Here is a 20,170-nt window from a genome sequence, read left to right as displayed (position 1 = left end):
CATCTTTTACTTAAGAAACTAATTTTTTTTCTTTTTTCCTCACTTGATTTTACCTTTTTAATTATTGCATTTTTATTTTCAATCAGTATTATTACTACTACTATTTTACTTTTTTTTTTAAGTGTCATTTTATTTTCTCTTGATTTTACTTTGGGATTAGTGCTCTACATTCTATTTTCATCTTTCCTTTAGCATCATTCTACTCTATCTCAACTCTACCTTTATGCCAACACTCTTTTCCTAACTTTTCCCCTTTTGTTGTCCTGTTTCTCTTACCCTTTTCCTGCTTTAGATTTTCCTTATTCCTTCTTTTTACCTCCCGTTAAAATTTCACCCTACTTATATATCTAATTTCCAATCCCCTGCTCCAAGTCCATACACACCTCTCTCTTCTCTTTCTTCACTATCCAAAATAATTTTTTTCTCTCTGTCCTTTTGTTGTTGTTTGCTTGATTGTTGATTATATCGATATTTTTATGCTTACTTGTGAGATTGTTTTGCTTTTCCTTTTTGTTTTTTGTTTTGTTTTTGTTTGATTTTTGCTTCTGTTTTCCCTTGCCTTGCTTGATATTAGTTCTTGTTTATAGTTTGCATTCACCTCCAGGTACTTGTTGCTGGCATTTGTTGGGATTAGTGGCTGTTCTATTGGATTTTCTTCCCATATATATAGTTTTCCTGCCTCTTCTTTCTTATTATCTCTCTTTTCTATCTTACTTTTTTTTTCTCTTTTCCCAATTTCATTTTTGCACTTCTATTTTTTTTATTTTTTTTCTCTTCTTCTTTCTCTCCTGTCCTCTAATTCGCCTTTCTCTGGTGGTCACCTTTATTTGAGGTTATTAATATTGCAAATACATTTGTGTTCAGTGCCTTGTGCATTGTACCTTGTTGTGCTGTATTTTGTGCCTTTAAGTCAACGAAGGAGAGAGAGAGCTACATAACCAGACATCCAGAGGAGAGAGACCATGGGGAGACAAATAAACAGCCTGCATATGAAAGAAAAGCAGGCATCACCAGAAAAGGAAGTAAATGAAATGGAGGCAAGCAACCTGTAAGAGAAAAAATTCAGAGGAATGGTCATAATGTGGCTGAAAAGAATGGAAGACAAATTCGACAATATGTGTAAGAACCAAGAGGAAATGAAGAAGAACCAAGAAGAAATGAAAAATGACATCGTGGCTGTAAAGAATTCAATAGAAAGCATCAAGAGTAGAATAGGAGAAGCAGAGGACCGCATCAGTGAGATAGAAGACAGGGTAGGAAAAAATACCCAAATAGAGCAGCTTCTAGAAAAAAAATTAAAAAGCAGAAGGAGAGCCTAAGAGAACTTTGGGACAACACGAAACAAAACAACATCCACATAATAGGGGTTCCAGAAGGAGAGAAAACTGAGCAAGGAATAGAAAACCTATTTGGAGAAATAATGACAGAAAACTTCCCTGATATAGGGAAGAAAAAACCCACACAAATCCAAGAAGCTCACAGAGTCCCAAGCAAAATGAACCCCAAAAGACCAACACCAAAGCACATTATAATTAAATTGGCAAACGACTTACCAACGACAAAGTAAGAATCTTAAAGAGGCCAGAGAGAGACAGGAAGTTACATACAAAGGAACCCCCATCAGACTAGCAACTGATTTCTCAACAGAAACTCATCAGGCCAGAAGGGAATGGAATGAAATATACAAAGTCATGCAAAGGAAGGGTCTGAATCCAAGAATACTGTACCCAGCAAGGCTATCAATCAAAATTGAAGGTGAAATCCGGAGCTTCACAGAGAAAAAAGGACTAAGGGAGTTTATTACCACCAAACCAGCAATGCAAGAAATGCTAAAGGGTCTGCTGTAAAAAGACAAACAAACAAACAAACAAAAAAACAGAACACAGGGGTAAACAATAAAAATGGCGACAAACAAGTACCTATCAATAATAACTTTAAATGTAAATGGATTAAATGCCATAATCAAAAGACATAGAGTAATGGATTGGATAAGAAAACATGACCCATATATCTGCTGTCTACAAGAAACCCAACTCAGAAAAAAAGACACACAGAGACTGAGGGTGAAGGGATGGACAAAGGTTTTTCAGGCGAATGGAAATTTTTAAAAAAGCTGGGGTAGCAATACTTATATCTGACAAATTAGATCTCAAAGTGAAGGACATAACAAGAGATAAGGAAGGCCATTTCATAATATTAAAGGGAGCAATCCAAGAAGAAGAAATAACTCTGGTAAACATATACGCACCCAATACAGGAGCACCCAAATACATAAAAAAAACTCCTGGAGGATATCAAGGGAGAGATTGACAGCAATACAATTATAATAGGAGACTTTAATACCCCACTATCACTACTGGACAAATCCTCTCAACAAAAAATCAGCAAAGAAACTTCAATCCTAAATGACTCACTAGATCAGATGGAATTAATTGACATCTTCAGAACATTTCACCCCAAAGCCACAGAATACACATTCTTCTCAAGTGCACATGGGTTGTTTTCAAAGATAGACCATATATTGTGTCATAGGCAAATTCTCTTCAAATTCAAGAAGATGGAAATCATATTAAGCATCTTCTCAGATGACAGTGGCATAAAACTGGAAATCAACTACAATAAAAACAATCCAAAGAAATCAAACACATGGAGACTAAATAGCATGCTATTAAACAATGACTGGGTTACCAGAGAGATCAAAGAAGAAATAAAAAACATCATGTCAACAAATGACAATGAAAACACAACAATCCAAAATCTATGGGACACAGTGAAAGCAGTCTTGAGAGGGAAGTTCATAGCTCTACAAGCCTACTGCAAAAAACAAGAAACAATGGTAATAAATTACCTACCCCTACAACTCAAAGAGTTAGAAAGAGAGCAACAAGAAAAGCCCGGTGTAAGCAGAAGGAAGGAAATAATAAAGATCAGAGCGGATATAAACAACATAGAGACCAAAGAAACAATACAAAAGATCAACAAAACCAAGAGCTGGTTCTTTGAAAGGATAAAGAAGATTGATGAACCTCTAGCCAGGCTCACCAAGAAGCAAAGAGAGAGAACCCAAATAAACAAAATCAGAAATGAAAGAGGAGAAATAACAACAGACCCCACCGAAATACAAAGGATTGTTTAAAAATACTATGAACAACTCTATTCCAACAACCTGCAGGAAATGGACATATTCCTAGAAAAATACAACCTCCCAAAACTCAATCAGGAAGAATCTAAACAGCTCAATAGGCCAATAACTATGGAAGAAATTGAAGCAGTCATCAAAAAGCTTCCAGCAAACAAAAGCCCGGGGCCAGATGGCTTCCCAGGAGAGTTTTACCAAACATTCAAGGAAGAACTAAAACCTATCCTCCTCAGACTATTGCAAACAATTCAAGAGGAAGGAACACTTCCAGGCTCCTTCTATGAAGCCAGCATCACTCTAATACCAAAACCAGATAAAGACAACACAATGAAAGAGAATTACAGACCAATATCCCTCATGAACATAGATGCCAAAATCCTCAACAAAATTCTAGCAAATCGATCCAGCAGTATATCGGAAATATCATACACCATGACCAAGTAGGATTTATCCCAGGGATGCAAGGGTGGTACAATATCTGCAAATCAATAAACGTGATACATCACATAAACAAATTGAGAGATAAAAAACACATAGTTATATCAAGTGCTGCAGAAAAAGCATTTGACAAAATCCAACACCCTTTCTTGATTAAAAACTCTCAGCAAGGTGGGAATAGAAGGATCATACCTCAACATAATAAAAGCCATATATGACAAACCCACAGCCAACATCATAGTCAATGGACAAACACTGAAACCATTTCCCCCCTAAGAACGGGAACAAGACAGGGATGCCCACTCTCACCATTCCTGTTCGACATAGTACTGGAAGTACTAGCCATTGCGATCAGACAAGAAGAAGAAATAAAAGGCATCCGAATTGGAAAAGAAGAAGTAAAGCTGTCCTTATTTGCAGATGACATGATATTGTACATAAAAAAACCCTAAAAACTCCATCAAAAAACTATTAGACTTAATAAATGAATTCGGCAATGTAGCAGGATACAAAATTAATGCCAAGAAATCTATGGCATTTCTATATACCAATAGTGAACTTACAGAAAAACAGACTAAAAAAGCAATCCCATTTACCATCGCACCAAAAAAATTAAGATACCTAGGAATAAACTTAACTAAGGAGGTAAAAGACCTATATGCGGAAAACTACAGGACACTGAAAAAAGAAATAGAGGAAGACGTAAACAGATGGAAGAACATACCATGTTCATGGATTGGTAGAATCAACATTATTGAAATGTCCATACTACCCAAAGATTCAATGCACTCCCCATTAAAATACCAACGGCATATTTCACAGACCTAGAAAGAACTCTCCAAAAATTCATCTGGAATAATAAAATAAAAAAAAGACCCCAAATAGCCACAGCAATCCTGAGAAAGAAGAACAAAGTAGGTAGGATCTAAATACCAGATTTCAAGCTGTATTACAAAGCCACTCTTCTCTAAAGAGCCTGGTACTGGCACAAGAACAGTCATATAGATCAATGGAATAGAATAGAGAACCCAGATATCAACCCAAACCACTATGCTCAATTAATATATGACAAAGGAGGCATGAACATACAATGGAGTCAAGACAGTCTCTTCAATAAATGGTGTTGGGAAAACTGGACAGATACATGCAAAAAATGAAACTAGACCACCAACTTACAACATACATAAAAATAAACTCAAAATGGGTAACAGACTTAAACATAAGAAGGGAAACCATAAAAATACTAGAGGAATCCATAGGCAGAGAAATCTCAGACATATGCCGAAGCAATTTCTTCACTGATACCACTTCTAGGGCAATGGAAGCTAAAGAGAAAATAAACAAATGGGACTACATCAAAATAAAAAGCTTCTGCACAGCAAAAGAAACCATCAACAAAACAACAAGAGCCCACTGTATGGGAGAACATATTTGCAAATGTTATCACTGATAAAGGTTTAATCTCCAATATCTACAGGGAACTCATACAACTAAATAAAAGGAAGATAATGATCCAATAAAAAAAAAGGGGGCAACGGACCTAAATAGAATCTTTTCGAAAGAAGACAGAAGGAAGGCCAAGAGACATATGAAAACCTGCTCAAAGTCACTAATTATCTGAGAGATGCAAATCAAAACGACAATGCAGTACCATCTCACACCTGTCAGAATGGCAATCATCAACAAATCTACAAATGACAAGTGCTGGCGAGGATTCGGAGAAAAAGGAACCCTCGTGCACAGCTGGTGGGAATGCAGACTGGTGCAGCCACTGTGGAGAACAGTATGGAGTTTCCTCAAAAAACTAAAAATGGAACTCCCATTTGACCCAGTGATCCCCTTCTAGGAATATATCCCAAGAAACTAGAAACACCAATCAGAAAGGATATATGCACCCCTATGTTCATAGCAGCACAATTCACCATAGCTAAGATTTGGAAACAGCCTAAATGCCCATCAGCAGATGAGTGGATTAGAAAACTATGGTACATCTACACAATGGAATACTATGCTGCTATAAAAAGAAGGAACTTTTACCATTTGCCGCAGCATGGATGGACCTGGAGAGCATTATGTTAAGTGAAATAAGCCAGGCAATGAAAGAAAAATACCACATGATCTCACTCATTCATGGATAATAAAGAACATTACAACCTGATGAACAAAAAGATAGATACAGAGGCAGTAAAGCACCAAACAGACTGTCAAATTACAGTGGGAAGGCTGGGGAGTGTTGGGGAGGATGGGGAAGAAAAGAGATCAACCAAAGGACTTGTATGCATGCATATAAGCACACCAATGGACACAAGACGGGGTGGGGGGTGGGATAAGGGCATGTGACAGGGGGTAGGGGAGGCTGGGGGAAGGTCAATGGGAAAAAAAAGAGATATATGTACTACTATATGTAATCCTTTAAACAATAAAAAAATAATTAAATAAATAAATTTTAAAAAACTTAGAAAAAGGAAAAAAATAATAAAAATAAAAATTTATCCAAAAAAATAAATCTCGAAGCTGCTGGAGACTTGCATTTCGTCACAGCGGGTCCTCCCTATCTTTAAACAAATTAAACAGTAGAAAGAGATAACAAATACGCTCATGTGTACAGCCAGGAGGCACAAAGTAGCTTTTGCTTCACACAGACCAGTTAATGAGCAGATAATTATGCCAAGACAGACAAACATCTGTACTCACACTCTCTCAGTAGACTAGCCCAGACTGGAGCTGAGCAGATAAGACGGGAGCTCCCCAGATGGGCGTGGGGGCACTCCCGGCACCCATGCCCCAGAACAGAATTCTCAACCAACGTCTTGGTGAGAACCTACCGGGGGAGTTAAGACTGCGTCCAGTCCCCCCTCTCGGTAACAAATTGGCTAGTCCCACACAAACAAACAGCAGAGTGAACTAATAATTCCTTAATTGAATCTGAATTCACTCATCTCCAGAGTCCCACATTTATACACCAGACAGTCCGAGTTTTTTACTTCTACCAGATATTTACCCAGAGTTTAAACAGTCCACCTGATTCCTGATTAACTTGCCTGAGGAAGTCCTTGACTTCCGGGGAGGTGATCAAACTCCCCCTTCCACTCACTTGGGTGGGCCTGACTGACTGAGGCCCCTACCTTACCGATTCTGTCGACAGGTCGAGAAGTGTCCATCCACTCTCTCCAGATGCCAGCCGGGTCCTGGGCTGAGGTCCGGGAGCGCCCGGAGTCCCGGGGTTCAATTCTGCTAAATCAGCAGAGTGGCGCCTTCTGGAGGCCTATCCGGCTCCCCCAGGCCCCAAATCTGACCCACTCACCGGAGGCCAAAAGGCAAAGCATGGTTATTTCTCGATGTTTCAGGGAACCATTAATGTTACAGAAAACCGGAGAAGAACCAAGCAATGCTTAGAGAGATGGAGTTACATTTATTATTATTATTATTATTATTATTATTATTATTATTATGCATGGGCCCAGAGAAAAATGTCTCTCAAATTCTGGCCCCGTCACACAGGAAGTTTCCTGTATTTATACCTTTTTACCCTCTTTGTCTCCCAAATATGGGGTGTTTCCGGCCCCCTTTGCACCCACTTCAGCCCCGACGCCCCGGCCCCTACAGGGGCAGGTGTGTGGCCTGGGCTGGCCCGGGGACACCGAGTGAGGACACTGAGTGATGTCCCTCAGGGGACATCGGCCTCCGAGGACGCCCTCCCTCCCTTCCATCCTCTCGGTCCTGCCTGGAGGGCAGTGGGATGGTTTGGGAGTGAGGCTGTGCCACCCAGGTGCATGATGGGGGCATTCTGTGCATGCCATGTCCACTGTTTGTTTTTGCCACGTCAAACGTGGGTCCTTAAGGACATGCCCCCTGAGTTTTCTCCCAGCATCCAGGCCCTGTGGGCCCCAGGATGTGTTGACAAAGAGACAGACAGACAGACAAAGGACCTCTGTCCCTGAAGAGCTCGTGTCTACTTAGTGTCCGCCTCTTCCCTCTCGGAGGGATGCTCTCCTTCGCCTGGGCCCTGGGATTCCTCCTGGGTTTTCTTTAACGTAAACAAAGAAGCCACCACTCTTTGCTGTGGGGCTTTGGGGCCAGTCAGCATGCAGCCCACGACCGGCAGTTGTGGAGGGCCAGCGCTCGGCGGTCCCACGCTGAGGGGCCTGTCAACCAGGGTCCCACAGCCCGCCCCATGTCTCCTGGGAAGACAACAAGTTAACCCAACCTCTGATGTCCTTCCCCAGAGGATTGTGCGCACCACGCTCTGCAGGGCCTCTGCCACCACCATGAATGGGTGGGGGTGCCACATGGGTGTCAGCAAACGGGCTCCCCAGACTCAGCTCTGCCCCACTCCCAGAACCCTTCCTGGTAGGAAGCCTGGAGCCAGGTGGCCACCTGGAGCACCTAGTGAGGGTCACCCAGAGCACCTAGTGTGCGTCACCCACAGCACCTAGTGTGCGTCACCCGGAGCATCTAGTGAGGGTCACCCACAGCACCTAGTGTGCGTCACCCGGAGCACCTAGTGAGGGTCACCCACAGCACCTTGTGTGCGTCACCCACAGCATCTAGTGTGCGTCACCCGGAGCACCTGGTGAGGGTCACCCAGAGCACCTAGTGTGCGTCACCCGGAGCACCTAGTATGCGTCACCCGGAGCATCTAGTGAGGGTCACCCACAGCACCTAGTGTGCGTCACCCACAGCACCTAGTGTGCGTCACCCAGAGCACCTAGTGTGCGTCACCCGGAGCACCTAGTGTGCGTCACTCGGAGCATCTAGTGAGGGTCACCCACAGCACCTAGTGTGCGTCACCCGGAGCACCTAGTGTGCGTCACCCGGAGCACCTAGTGTGCGTCACCCGGAGCATCTAGTGAGGGTCACCCACAGCACCTAGTGTGCGTCACCCGGAGCACCTAGTGTGCGTCACCCAGAGCACCTAGTGTGTGTCACCCGGAGCATCTAGTGAGGGTCACCCACAGCACCTAGTGTGCGTCACCCGGAGCACCTAGTGTGCGTCACCCGGAGCACCTAGTGTGCGTCACCCGGAGCACCTAGTGTGCGTCACCCGGAGCATCTGGTGAGGGTCACCCACAGCACCTAGTGTGCGTCACCCGGAGCATCTAGTGAGGGTCACCCACAGCATCTAGTGTGCGTCACCCGGAGCACCTAGTGTGCGTCACCCAGAGCACCTAGTGTGTGTCACCCGGAGCATCTAGTGAGGGTCACCCACAGCACCTAGTGTGCATCACCCGGAGCATCTAGTGAGGGTCACCCACAGCACCAAGTGTGCGTCACCCGGAGCACCTAGTGTGCGTCACCCAGAGCACCTAGTGTGCGTCACCCGGAGCACCTAGTGTGCGTCACCCGGAGCACCTGGTGTGCGTCACCCGGAGCACCTGGTGAGGGTCACCCAGAGCACCTAGTGTGCGTCACACACAGCACCTTGTGTGCGTCACCCACAGCACCTAGTGTGCGTCACCCAGAGCACCTAGTGTGCGTCACCCGGAGCACCTAGTGTGCGTCACCCGGAGCATCTAGTGAGGGTCACCCACAGCACCTAGTGTGCGTCACCCGGAGCACCTAGTGTGCGTCACCCGGAGCACCTAGTGTGCGTCACCCGGAGCATCTAGTGAGGGTCACCCACAGCACCTAGTGTGCGTCACCCGGAGCACCTAGTGTGCGTCACCCAGAGCACCTAGTGTGTGTCACCCGGAGCATCTAGTGAGGGTCACCCACAGCACCTAGTGTGCGTCACCCGGAGCACCTAGTGTGCGTCACCCGGAGCATCTGGTGAGGGTCACCCACAGCACCTAGTGTGCGTCACCCGGAGCATCTAGTGAGGGTCACCCACAGCACCTAGTGTGCGTCACCCGGAGCACCTAGTGTGCGTCACCCAGAGCACCTAGTGTGTGTCACCCGGAGCATCTAGTGAGGGTCACCCACAGCACCTAGTGTGCATCACCCGGAGCATCTAGTGAGGGTCACCCACAGCACCTAGTGTGCGTCACCCGGAGCATCTAGTGAGGGTCACCCACAGCACCTACTGAGGGTCACCCGGAGCACCTAGTGTGCGTCACCCGGAGCACCTAGTGAGGGTCACCCACAGCACCTACTGAGGGTCACCCGGAGCACCTAGTGTGCGTCACCCAGAGCACCTAGTGTGTGTCACCCGGAGCATCTAGTGAGGGTCACCCACAGCACCTAGTGTGCGTCACCCGGAGCATCTAGTGAGGGTCACCCACAGCACCTAGTGTGCGTCACCCGGAGCATCTAGTGAGGGTCACCCACAGCACCTACTGAGGGTCACCCGGAGCACCTAGTGTGCGTCACCCGGAGCACCTAGTGTGCGTCACCCACAGCACCTAGTGAGGGTCACCCAGAGCACCTAGTGTGCGTCACCCACAGCACCTAGTGTGCGTCACCCGGAGCACCTAGTGTGCGTCACCCACAGCACCTAGTGTGCGTCACCCACAGCACCTAGTGTGCGTCACCCGGAGCACCTAGTGAGGGTCACCCACAGCACCTAGTGTGCGTCACCCGGAGCACCTAGTGTGTGTCACCCGGAGCATCTAGTGAGGGTCACCCACAGCACCTAGTGTGCGTCACCCAGAGCACCTAGTGTGCATCACCCGGAGCACCTGGTGAGGGTCACCCGGAGCACCTAGTGTGCGTCACCCACAGCACCTTGTGTGCGTCACCCACAGCACCTAGTGTGCGTCACCCGGAGCATCTAGTGAGGGTCACCCACAGCACCTAGTGTGCGTCACCCGGAGCACCTAGTGTGCGTCACCCGGAGCATCTAGTGAGGGTCACCCACAGCACCTAGTGTGCGTCACCCAGAGCACCTAGTGTGCATCACCCGGAGCACCTGGTGAGGGTCACCCGGAGCACCTAGTGTGCGTCACCCACAGCACCTTGTGTGCGTCACCCACAGCACCTAGTGTGCGTCACCCAGAGCACCTAGTGTGCGTCACCCGGAGCATCTAGTGAGGGTCACCCACAGCACCTAGTGTGCGTCACCCAGAGCACCTAGTGTATGTCACCCGGAGCATCTAGTGAGGGTCACCCACAGCACCTAGTGTGCGTCACCCGGAGCACCTAGTGTGCGTCACCCAGAGCACCTAGTGTGCGTCACCCGGAGCACCTAGTGTGCGTCACCCGGAGCATCTAGTGAGGGTCACCCACAGCACCTAGTGTGCGTCACCCGGAGCATCTAGTGAGGGTCACCCACAGCACCTAGTGTGGGTCACCCGGAGCACCTAGTGTGCGTCACCCGGAGCACCTAGTGTGCGTCACCCAGAGCACCTAGTGTGCGTCACCCACAGCACCTAGTGTGCGTCACCCGGAGCATCTAGTGAGGGTCACCCACAGCACCTAGTGTGCGTCACCCGGAGCACCTACTGTGCGTCACCCACAGCACCTAGTGTGCGTCACCCGGAGCACCTAGTGTGCGTCACCCAGAGCACCTAGTGTGCGTCACCCGGAGCACCTAGTGTGCGTCACCCACAGCACCTAGTGTGCATCACCCGGAGCATCTAGTGAGGGTCACCCACAGCTCCTAGTGTGCGTCACCCGGAACATCTAGTGAGGGTCACCCAGAGCACCTAGTGTGTGTCACCCGGAGCACCTAGTGTGCGTCACCCGGAGCACCTAGTGTGCGTCACCCACAGCACCTAGTGTGCGTCACCCACAGCACCTAGTGTGCTCACCCAGAGCACCTAGTGTGCGTCACCCGGAGCACCTAGTGTGCGTCACCCAGAGCACCTAGTAATGGTCACCCACAGCACCTAGTGTGCGTCACCCGGAGCACCTAGTGTGCGTCACCCAGAGCACCTAGTAATGGTCACCCACAGCACCTAGTGTGCGTCACCGGAACAGACGGCTCTCCCTTCAGGTCTAGACTGGCTGGGGAGCCAGAGGTGCTCAGGCACACCAGGAAGGCACTGAGTTGTGCAAACACTGAGCAGCTCCTTCCTTCAAGGCCCGAAACACCCCCCACTCCTGCTCTGCACCCCAGGCTCACTTCTCAGCACCGATGGGGCCAGGCCTGACCCCTGTGCCAGGCCAAACCTGGGCTGCAAGCTCAGGGGGCCGTTCGCAAGTGCTCCCTCTCGGGGCTCAGGGAGTTCCCTTCGCCGCCCTTCCCCAGGCTCCTGCTTTCTCTTACAACTGGGATGACGGCTCCGGAAGGAAGCTCTTGACAAAACACTCACCATGGTTTCCACGTGAATCTGCGTCAACCTCTGCAGTGTCTCCTGGGAAACGCAGTAAGAGGGTCAGATACTCAGGCCAATTATCAGTGTTCTGTGGTTTGGTCGGAGACCACAGAGCAGGTCCCGGGGACTGAGGTGCCCACAGAGGAGGTGTCCACGGAGGAGATGCCCATGGAGGAGGTGCCCACGGAGGAGGTGCCCACGGAGGAGGTGCCCACGGAGGAGGCGCCCACAGAGGAGGTGCCCACTGGCGAGGTGCCCACGGAGGAGGTGCCCACGGAGGAGGTGCCCATGGGGAGGTGCCCACAGAGGAGGCACCCACAGAGGAGGTGCCCACAGGGGAGGTGCCCATGGAGGAGGTGCCCACGGAGGAGGTGCCCACAGGGGAGGTGCCCACAGAGGAGGCACCCACGGAGGAGGTGCCCACAGAGGAGGTGCCCACAGAGGAGGCGCCCACAGAGGAGGTGCCCACAGAGGAGGCGCCCACAGAGGAGGTGCCCACAGGGGAGGTGCCCACGGAGGAGGCACCCACAGAGGAGGTGCCCACAGGGGAGGTGCCCACAGAGGAGGCACCCACGGAGGAGGTGCCCATGGAGGAGGTGCCCACGGAGGAGGTGCCCACGGAGGAGGTGCCCACAGAGGAGGCGCCCACAGAGGAGGTGCCCACAGAGGAGGTGCCCACAGGGGAGGTGCCCACGGAGGAGGTGCCCACAGAGGAGGTGCCCACAGGGGAGGTGCCCACGGAGGAGGCGCCCACGGAGGAGGTGCCCACAGAGGAGGTGCCCACAGGGGAGGTGCCCACGGAGGAGGCGCCCACAGAGGAGGTGCCCACAGGGGAGGTGCCCACGGAGGAGGCGCCCACAGAGGAGGTGCCCACAGAGGAGGTGCCCACGGAGGAGGCACCCACGGAGGAGGTGCCCACAGGGGAGGTGCCCACGGAGGAGGCACCCACAGAGGAGGTGCCCACAGAGGAGGTGCCCACGGAGGAGGCACCCACGGAGGAGGTGCCCACAGGGGAGGTGCCCACGGAGGAGGTGCCCACGGACGAGGTGCCCATGGAGGAGGTGCCCACAGAGGTGGTGCCCACGGAGGAGGTGCCCACGGAGGAGGTGCCCACGAGGAGACACCGGGGCCCGAGTCGTCAGGGGAACCTGGTGTGGAGGAAGGCGGGCGGCAGAGGCGGGTGTGAGGCTGGATCGCCGAGGGCGGCTGCAGGGAACCTGCCATGGGTCCCGTCTGTCGGTGAACTTTCAGTCTCCGGAGTCCGTGAGCCTCGGTGGGGGCCCCGGAGACGGTGACCTGAGCCGGACGCAGGCCGCCCAGGAAGGAGCAGGGCGCGGAGCCTCAGCCGCAGGGGGAGAGCGGGCTCCGGTGCCCCTGGCCCCTCGGAGCCCACGGGAAGCTGTCCCTGCGGACTCTGGCAGCAGGAGGAAAAGTCCGCAGGGTGTGGGCCACTCGGAGGCAGCCGGGCCCGGGCGGATTTGGGGTCCCCGGCAGATTTGGGGCAGCGTGCTGGCTGGGCCTCCAGCTTTCCTTGCCAGCCACTGTCCTGCGTACCAGCTGCCATGCTGACGAATGGCCTCGCCCCTTGCTGGGGTCCCTGGCCGCCAGGGCTGCCATCCAGGGACACATGCTGTCGCTCACGCTGTCGTCCTGCCACACGGGCCCACCCAGCCCCTCCGAGCTCCCGTGTTTGCGCCGGAACGTGCCTGGCCCAGAAACCTAGCCACAGACTTCACTCCCGTTTTGTTACCTCTGTGATCAAAAGCAAGTAAATGTTCTGTCATTTTAGAAGATGAATCCAAGTTGATGAGCCTAGCAACATGGGCAAGCCATGCAATGGGGAGCCCCCTGACTGTGACAGGCCGGCTCAGTGCCCGGGGCGCTAAAGAATTAGGGGCACACAAATAAGCTCGGAACTATACAGGGAACCCCACGGCCCTGCAACAAAACCCAGCAACACAGTCCGGATGGCTTCTCCACGCTCCGTGTTTTCTAGGGGCTCCTGAGAGGACGCTCGGCAGAATCGCAGACCAAATCGCTGTGTGACTGGAAGGACGCACAGCCACCAACAGACACAGAAGTGCCTCAGCGCTGGGCCCGCGCCCTCGGGCTGGTGCCCTCATCCGTGTGGCGTGTGGCCTGTTTCCTGTTTCATTTGCTTTCTGAAGGAAGACGGCCTGTCACCAACCCCACGGAGGAGCGCGTGCCCACCGGAGCAAGGAGGCCAGGGCTCACGCCTGAAGGGCCTGAGGGTGAGGCGGGGCAGGGTAATGGGCTAAATACAGAACCCGCACTCACGACTTCAAGTCTACATCCCAGCACACGGCTGTGCGCCCCAAACGCACTTCAATTTTAGTACCAAGTCTCCTCCTCGGCAGGATTTGGGAACCTTGCAGGCCCCTGGACCCCACATAGCTCCCTCACGGGCCACGCCTCTGGCTGCACCCCCACCTGGCACCTCCCAGAAGGATGACTGCAACCACCTGCGCCCCGAGGGCTCCGGCCCTTTCTCAGAACCAAGCACACGGGAGCCGCCAGAGGTGCCGCTAGAGCAATCCCAGATGCTGCCCCTGTGGTCGGGGCGGGCTTGGTGGCGTGCTGCAGCCAGCTCCTCCCAGGAAAAATGAACCAAACAAAAGAACAGGGCGTGGAGCCACGTGGACAATACCCGAGACTTCATGGGCACAAACACAGGAGGTGCAGAGAGAGGGACGAACATAATTCTAATTTACAGCGGAATCGAAAGTGAAACACCTACAACTCATGTCCACCTTTAAACAGCCCAGACCAGTCACTGCGCAGGTTACAGAGAGAAAGAGCAGGGCTGACCCGCGGGCTCCCGGCACCTGCACGCACCTCTCCCGTCTGGAAGCGACTGCCCGCGAGTGTTACGGAGATGCGGGGTGGGAGCCGAGTCCAGCGCTGCTTAACAGAGGCCGACGGGGCGTCCCCTGGGCAGCCTCTGCAGCAGGTGCCCGGGCTCAGGGCCCACAGGCAGGGAAAGGCCTGCACCCTGAGTCAGTCCCGTCTGCATGTGAGTTCATGCATGAACAAGAGAGCAGCTCGTGGCAACACATTTTCATGGTGGACTGTTTAAAATCTGGTAGTAGCCCGGCCAGCATGGCTCAGTGGCTGAGCGTGGACCTATGAACCAGGAGGTCATTATTCGATTCCCGGTCAGGGCACATGCCTGGGTTGCAGGCTCAATCCCCAGTGTGGGGTGTGCAAGAGGCAGCCGACCAATGATGCTCTCTCATCTTGATGTTTCTATCTCTCTATCCCTCTCCCTTCCTCTCTGAAATCAATAAAAATAAATAAATAAAATATGGTAGTGAATGGGTAATATTTTAAGGCTGTTCTAAAAATAAGCAGAAATATTCTAAGAGTGTACTGTGCATGACAGTATTTCCTTTGAAGTTCAGGACACACTACAAATGTTTCCATTCAAAAATGGTAATTTATTTACTGGGAATATAGCTGTGACATCCTGTAAAATGAATTAATTATGTACAGAATACATGTGTTCTACTACACACTACACACGCACATGCGTGACAGGCCCTCTGGACCGGCCCTTCCCGGCCGGGTCCCCGTGTGCTGTCCCCCGACGCCGCCAGCGGCTCAACCCCTATAGCGCTTTCTGCAGAAGCAGCCGCAGTCTCCTCTGCTCGTCCGCCACGGGGGTCGCCCACTTTCTCTTCAAGAACTGGACATCCATGTGGCCAGAGGCTCTGGCCAGCACCAGGGCCAGGAAGCCGCCGCTGGTCCTCTCTGGCTCGCCCACGACCGCCATGGCCACCAGCCTGGAAGAGAGACTGCGTGACTGCGAGGCTCATGGTCGGACACCAGGGGAGTGAGCGGGAGTCTAACCCCTGCCGTGAGTCAGAATGAAAGGTCAGAACAGAAGCCAACACTGGGAAGGCTCTAGAATCCATTTTGAAAACTCCTGCCCGGGAGGCCTGCTGCATGGACCGCTGGTCACCGTCACTGCTGAGGACGACAGACTTGCTCCCGGACAGGCAAACCCACAGCCCTGGGCCTGCGGGCAGCCCTGCCTGGGAAGGACCTGCCCGGCGAGAAGCCCGCAGCCCCCAGCAGCCCCACGCGCCCGTCCTTCGCCGTCCCCTCTGTCCAGGCCTCAGAGACAGTCTGGTACCACTGCTGGGCCCCAGGTCGGGAGTCACCGCATCACTGAGGGGCGGCGCAGGGAGAATTCAGCCCTCCTGAGCCCACAAAGGAACAAATCTTGAAAAATTACAAATCTTGAGAATTTCTACCCCACTGAGCATGTTAAGACTGCTGCTTAGTTATTGCCACAAACTGGAAACTCCAGGAACGAAGCAGAAAGGGGCGGCAAGGGGACCAGGAGGAGCTCGAGGGCAGCACAGCAGCCCCGCTGAACTCTGCAGACAGCGTTAGAACTGGGCGGAAGCGCCCCTCGGCACTCCCAGGCCTCGCCTTACTGTTTGTTGTTAACATTGATTTTTTTTCTAGGGAGAGTGGGAGGGAGGGGGGGGAAGAGTGAAAGGGAAAGAGAGAAACATTGATGTGAGAAAGACATCAATGGGTTGCCTCCTGCATGTGCCCCTGGAGGTGAGCCTGAAAGCCAAGTACCTGCTCTTGACCAGGAATTGAACCCGAGACCCTCTGGTGCTCAGGCCACCGCTCCAACCACTGAAACACTGGCCAGGGCTGTCACGGCCAATGAATGTGCTGTGAAACAACACCAAGATAAAGCGTGCTTCGGATCTATGCGCCGAACAGAATCCAGGCGAAGAGGGCAGAAAGCAAAGCAGCGTTGGGGTTGCGACCTGCCGCCCAGGCCGCAGCGCGCAGAGTCTATAATCACTTTAACTGAACTCTAACGGGGCACGTTCTTCCTTCATCCACACTCCTGCCTTTAAACCTCTAGAGAAAAATAATTGGGCACTTTCTATGAATATTATTACTTCTTTAACTTAAACACTGCTTGCTGCTAACCACCGAGGCAGGCGGTGTCTGGGAGAATGTTCTAGATCATATCTGCCTTTGCTCCACTCCCTTGGTCTGAACTGCTCCCTGCTGGGTAGCTTCAGCCCAGATGACGGACTGACCACCATCCATGCAGGAGGTGGGGGGTTAGGGTTCGGGTCAGGCACAGTTGGCCCCAGCACTGGTGGGCCCGCCCGTCCCAAGACCCCATCTCCCAAGTCTCTGCCAGATGCACCCTCCTCAGCCAGACCTTCCTTCCTGCCCATTCACAGCCCTGACTCCCCTGGCGCACACCCGTGCCTCCTCGTTCCTCCCCATCCCACTGTGGAATCTGATTTATTCCTCACCCATCTGGCCCCACAAGGACGTGAGCCCACTCAGTGGTCCACTGCACACCTGGTGCCAGGCGTGCAGTAAGTGCTCAGTAAGTACTTGTTTTATTAAATAACTGACAAGCCTTTGGAATAAACTACATGCATATTATGTGCTTAGAAGTGAATCACAGTCTGGATTTTGATTGTGTGTTTTTTAAATCATCAGAATAAAGTATACACCTAGTATTTTCCAGATCTTATCACTGTGTCCCTAACGCCCAGCAAACGATTCTGTTCCAATCACTCTCCACTGGGTGGCCCCCCCTCCCCATGCTACTCAAGCCCTCACAGTCAGGCAGTTACCAAGGAGAAATACAACATCTCAGGGAAAGGACAGGGGAGCAGACAAAGTGGGTCAGGAGGGACGCCTTCACAGAGAGGCTTTAGAAAGAGCTCTAGTTTCCACAAATAAAACAGACAGGGATTGCTGGAGGCCGACCATGACCATCGCCATGTCACCGCTCCACGCAGAGGCCACACGCTGGTGCGGCTGCGACTGCGCCCGCTCTGGGCAGAGGAATCATCCATGTGACAGGGTGCCAATGGCTGACTCCCAGGCCACGGACTGAAGACGCTAGACGGAGGGCTCCAAATGGTACATACGGGACCATGTGACCAGCGAGCGAACGTGACTAAGGAGCCGCAGCCTCTGCCTCCCTTTACTGAAGGACAATGATGGGGAAACAGTGCCGTGTGGGTTCTTTAATCCACAGACTCCTCTGGGTTAGACTGAATCAACAGGCCTTACAGTGGTTTGTAAGCATCACTTACACTGGCACTGCAGAACATTCCTTAAACAGCACAACCACATCCTAACGTCCAACCAGGGCGCGCTGCAGGGACGGCTGGCGGCCAGCACGCGCCCTCAGACCTACCTGTCCGGAGAGACGGGCTGCTTGGCTACGGGACCCAGGTCGCTTTTCAGGAGGTCCCAGATGTAGATGCAGGAACTGTCGTCCTGGACGAAAAACACCGCCGGCCGCGTCGGGGACCACTGCAGGTTGGTGACGGCGCGGCCCTCGGTGTCGAGGCCCCACTGCATCACCGGCCGCTCGGACGCCAGCTGGTGGAGCCTGATGCTCCCGTCACAGCAGCCGGCCTGCGGGCGGGAGACCGATCAGGGCTCTGCTTTCCTTTTAACCACTCTCCCGGCGGGAAGGTTTTCAGAGCATCAGCGTTTTTCATTTTGTACAGCAAAAATGTCATTTTGTTTTTGGAACATAGAATGCTAACATTAAGTCTGTCCTAACAAACCACAAAGGTAAGGGTTCACCCGGGCGGCTCTGGGACGTTCTGGACCCCTTCCCCTTCCCTAAGTGGCTAACGGGCAATGAACTCAGTGAATGCACAGTAGGTGTTTATTTTTAGCAAAGTTGGATCTCAGTGATTCAAAAACAGAGCAGTAAGATTGGCTCCATGAAAACCAATAAGGTATCTTTAAAAAGATACACATGCATTTGCACCAATGACACAGTGATATATCCCTGGGTTGAAATTTCCATAAAATAAAACTTAGCTGGTTTAGTAAAAGACCAAATTTTTAGCTAAAAAGAGAAGCTTTTACTCTCTATATTCAGTCTGTCCATAAGCAGGGCAGAGGCACAGCCAGCATCCCGCGAGGCTCGGTGCACTCGAGGGCTGACTTGTGGACATGCGTCAGGCCGCCAGGGGCCAGGCTTCCCTGCTGGGGCCTGCGCGGGCGCGGCCTGGGCCGGGTGTCCTGCACAGCGAGCACTTCTCACTGCCCGGATCTTGGTTTCCACGTGTTTCTTCCTAACAGGAGCCAGGACTCCCTGGAGAAAGGGCTGGCTCCAGGGGTTTACCTCACCAGAAAGCAAAAAAGGGCTCACAGAATGATGTCAGAGAGCAAGGAACCAGTTGCAAGGACCCCCCAGGGACGCTCTGAGCAGAACAGAGGCAGCAAATGGCTGTAAGCCACTGAGGAGAGTAAGGGGCCATGTGCCCACACTTACATAATACATACATGCCTCCATACATGCCAACAAACATGCCTACATACACACCTAACATACATATTTACATTTACTCCTACATAGTAGAAAACACAGACAGCAAACTAGTAAAGATGGAATTAACTACAGGATGCAAAGCCACCATCTGAAATCACCCTGACAACAGATGCCAGCAAGGATCATGAATGGATGCAGGTAAGAATGTGAGGACACAGTTGCGGAAGTGAGGGTGCAGGTGAAGATGGGTGCAGGTGAGGACCTGAGGGTGCAGGTGAGGAACTGAGGCTGCAGAATAGAATGGGTACAGATGAGAAGGGATGCAGTGAGGAGGGATGAGGTGAGGATGGAGCAGGTGAGAGGGGATGAGGTGAGCATGGGGGCAAGTGAGGACTTGAGGGTGCAGGTGGGGAGGGTGCAGGTGGGGAGGGCGCAGGTGGGGAGGGCGCAGGTGGGGAGGGCGCAGGTGGGGAGGGCGCAGGTGGGGAGGGCGCAGGTGAGGAGGGCGCAGGTGGGGAGGCCGCAGGTGGGGAGGGCGCAGGTGGGGAGGGCGGGCGCAGGTGGGGAGGGCGCAGGTGGGGAGGGCGCAGGTGAGGAGGGCGCAGGTGGGGAGGCCGCAGGTGGGGAGGCCGCAGGTGGGGAGGCCGCAGGTGGGGAGGGCGCAGGTGAGGAGGGCGCAGGTGGGGAGGGCGCAGGTGAGGAGGGCGCAGGTGGGGAGGCCGCAGGTGGGGAGGTGATGAATGGCAGGAGCCTGGCAGAGCACCCACTTGTCCCCCGCGGAGTGTTCGTTATCAGAAAGGGAAGACAGCGCCTCCCCAGTGCTGTTTCCACCTCACCCAGGCGCATCAACGGGCGAAGACGCAAAACCAGAATCTAACTGCGGAAACATCACGCCTCCAGCTAAGGGCACCGTGTGCCTTTCAGAGATGTGCAGGCGGAGAGACTGAGGAGCCGCACTCGCTGGGGGATGCATGCCCGGAGGTTGCTGCAGCCACACCCAGGCAGGTGGGCGCACAGCACTGGCTTCCTGAGGAGGCGGCTCTGTGGCCACAAGAGCAACCCGCACTCCGCCCGCCCGAGGGC

At 52.3% G+C, this 20,170-nt stretch overlaps 1 protein-coding gene across 3 annotated transcripts in view; it reads right to left on the bottom strand.

Moving 5' to 3' along the window:
- Positions 1-15,150: 15,150 nt before the first annotated feature.
- Positions 15,151-20,170, bottom strand: part of DYNC2I1 (dynein 2 intermediate chain 1) — a 66,088-nt gene continuing 61,068 nt past the window's right edge. For 2 of the 3 annotated variants that reach the window (XM_079786358.1, XM_079786359.1), the window contains 2 exons: positions 17,993-18,216; positions 15,151-15,575 (listed from right to left, as the gene is read on the bottom strand). In XM_079786358.1, coding sequence (XP_079642484.1) covers positions 15,401-15,575; positions 17,993-18,216 — 399 coding nt within the window. In that variant the 3' untranslated portion in view covers positions 15,151-15,400. The remainder of the gene's footprint in view (positions 15,576-17,992; positions 18,217-20,170) is intronic. The other variant, XM_079786360.1, reaches the window with a different exon arrangement.

The sequence above is a fragment of the Cnephaeus nilssonii genome (assembly GCF_951640355.1).
Source record: "Cnephaeus nilssonii genome assembly, chromosome: 12".
In the NCBI taxonomy this organism is placed as follows: Eukaryota; Metazoa; Chordata; class Mammalia; order Chiroptera; family Vespertilionidae; genus Cnephaeus; species Cnephaeus nilssonii.
This window is presented reverse-complemented; position numbering and strand designations above follow the sequence as displayed.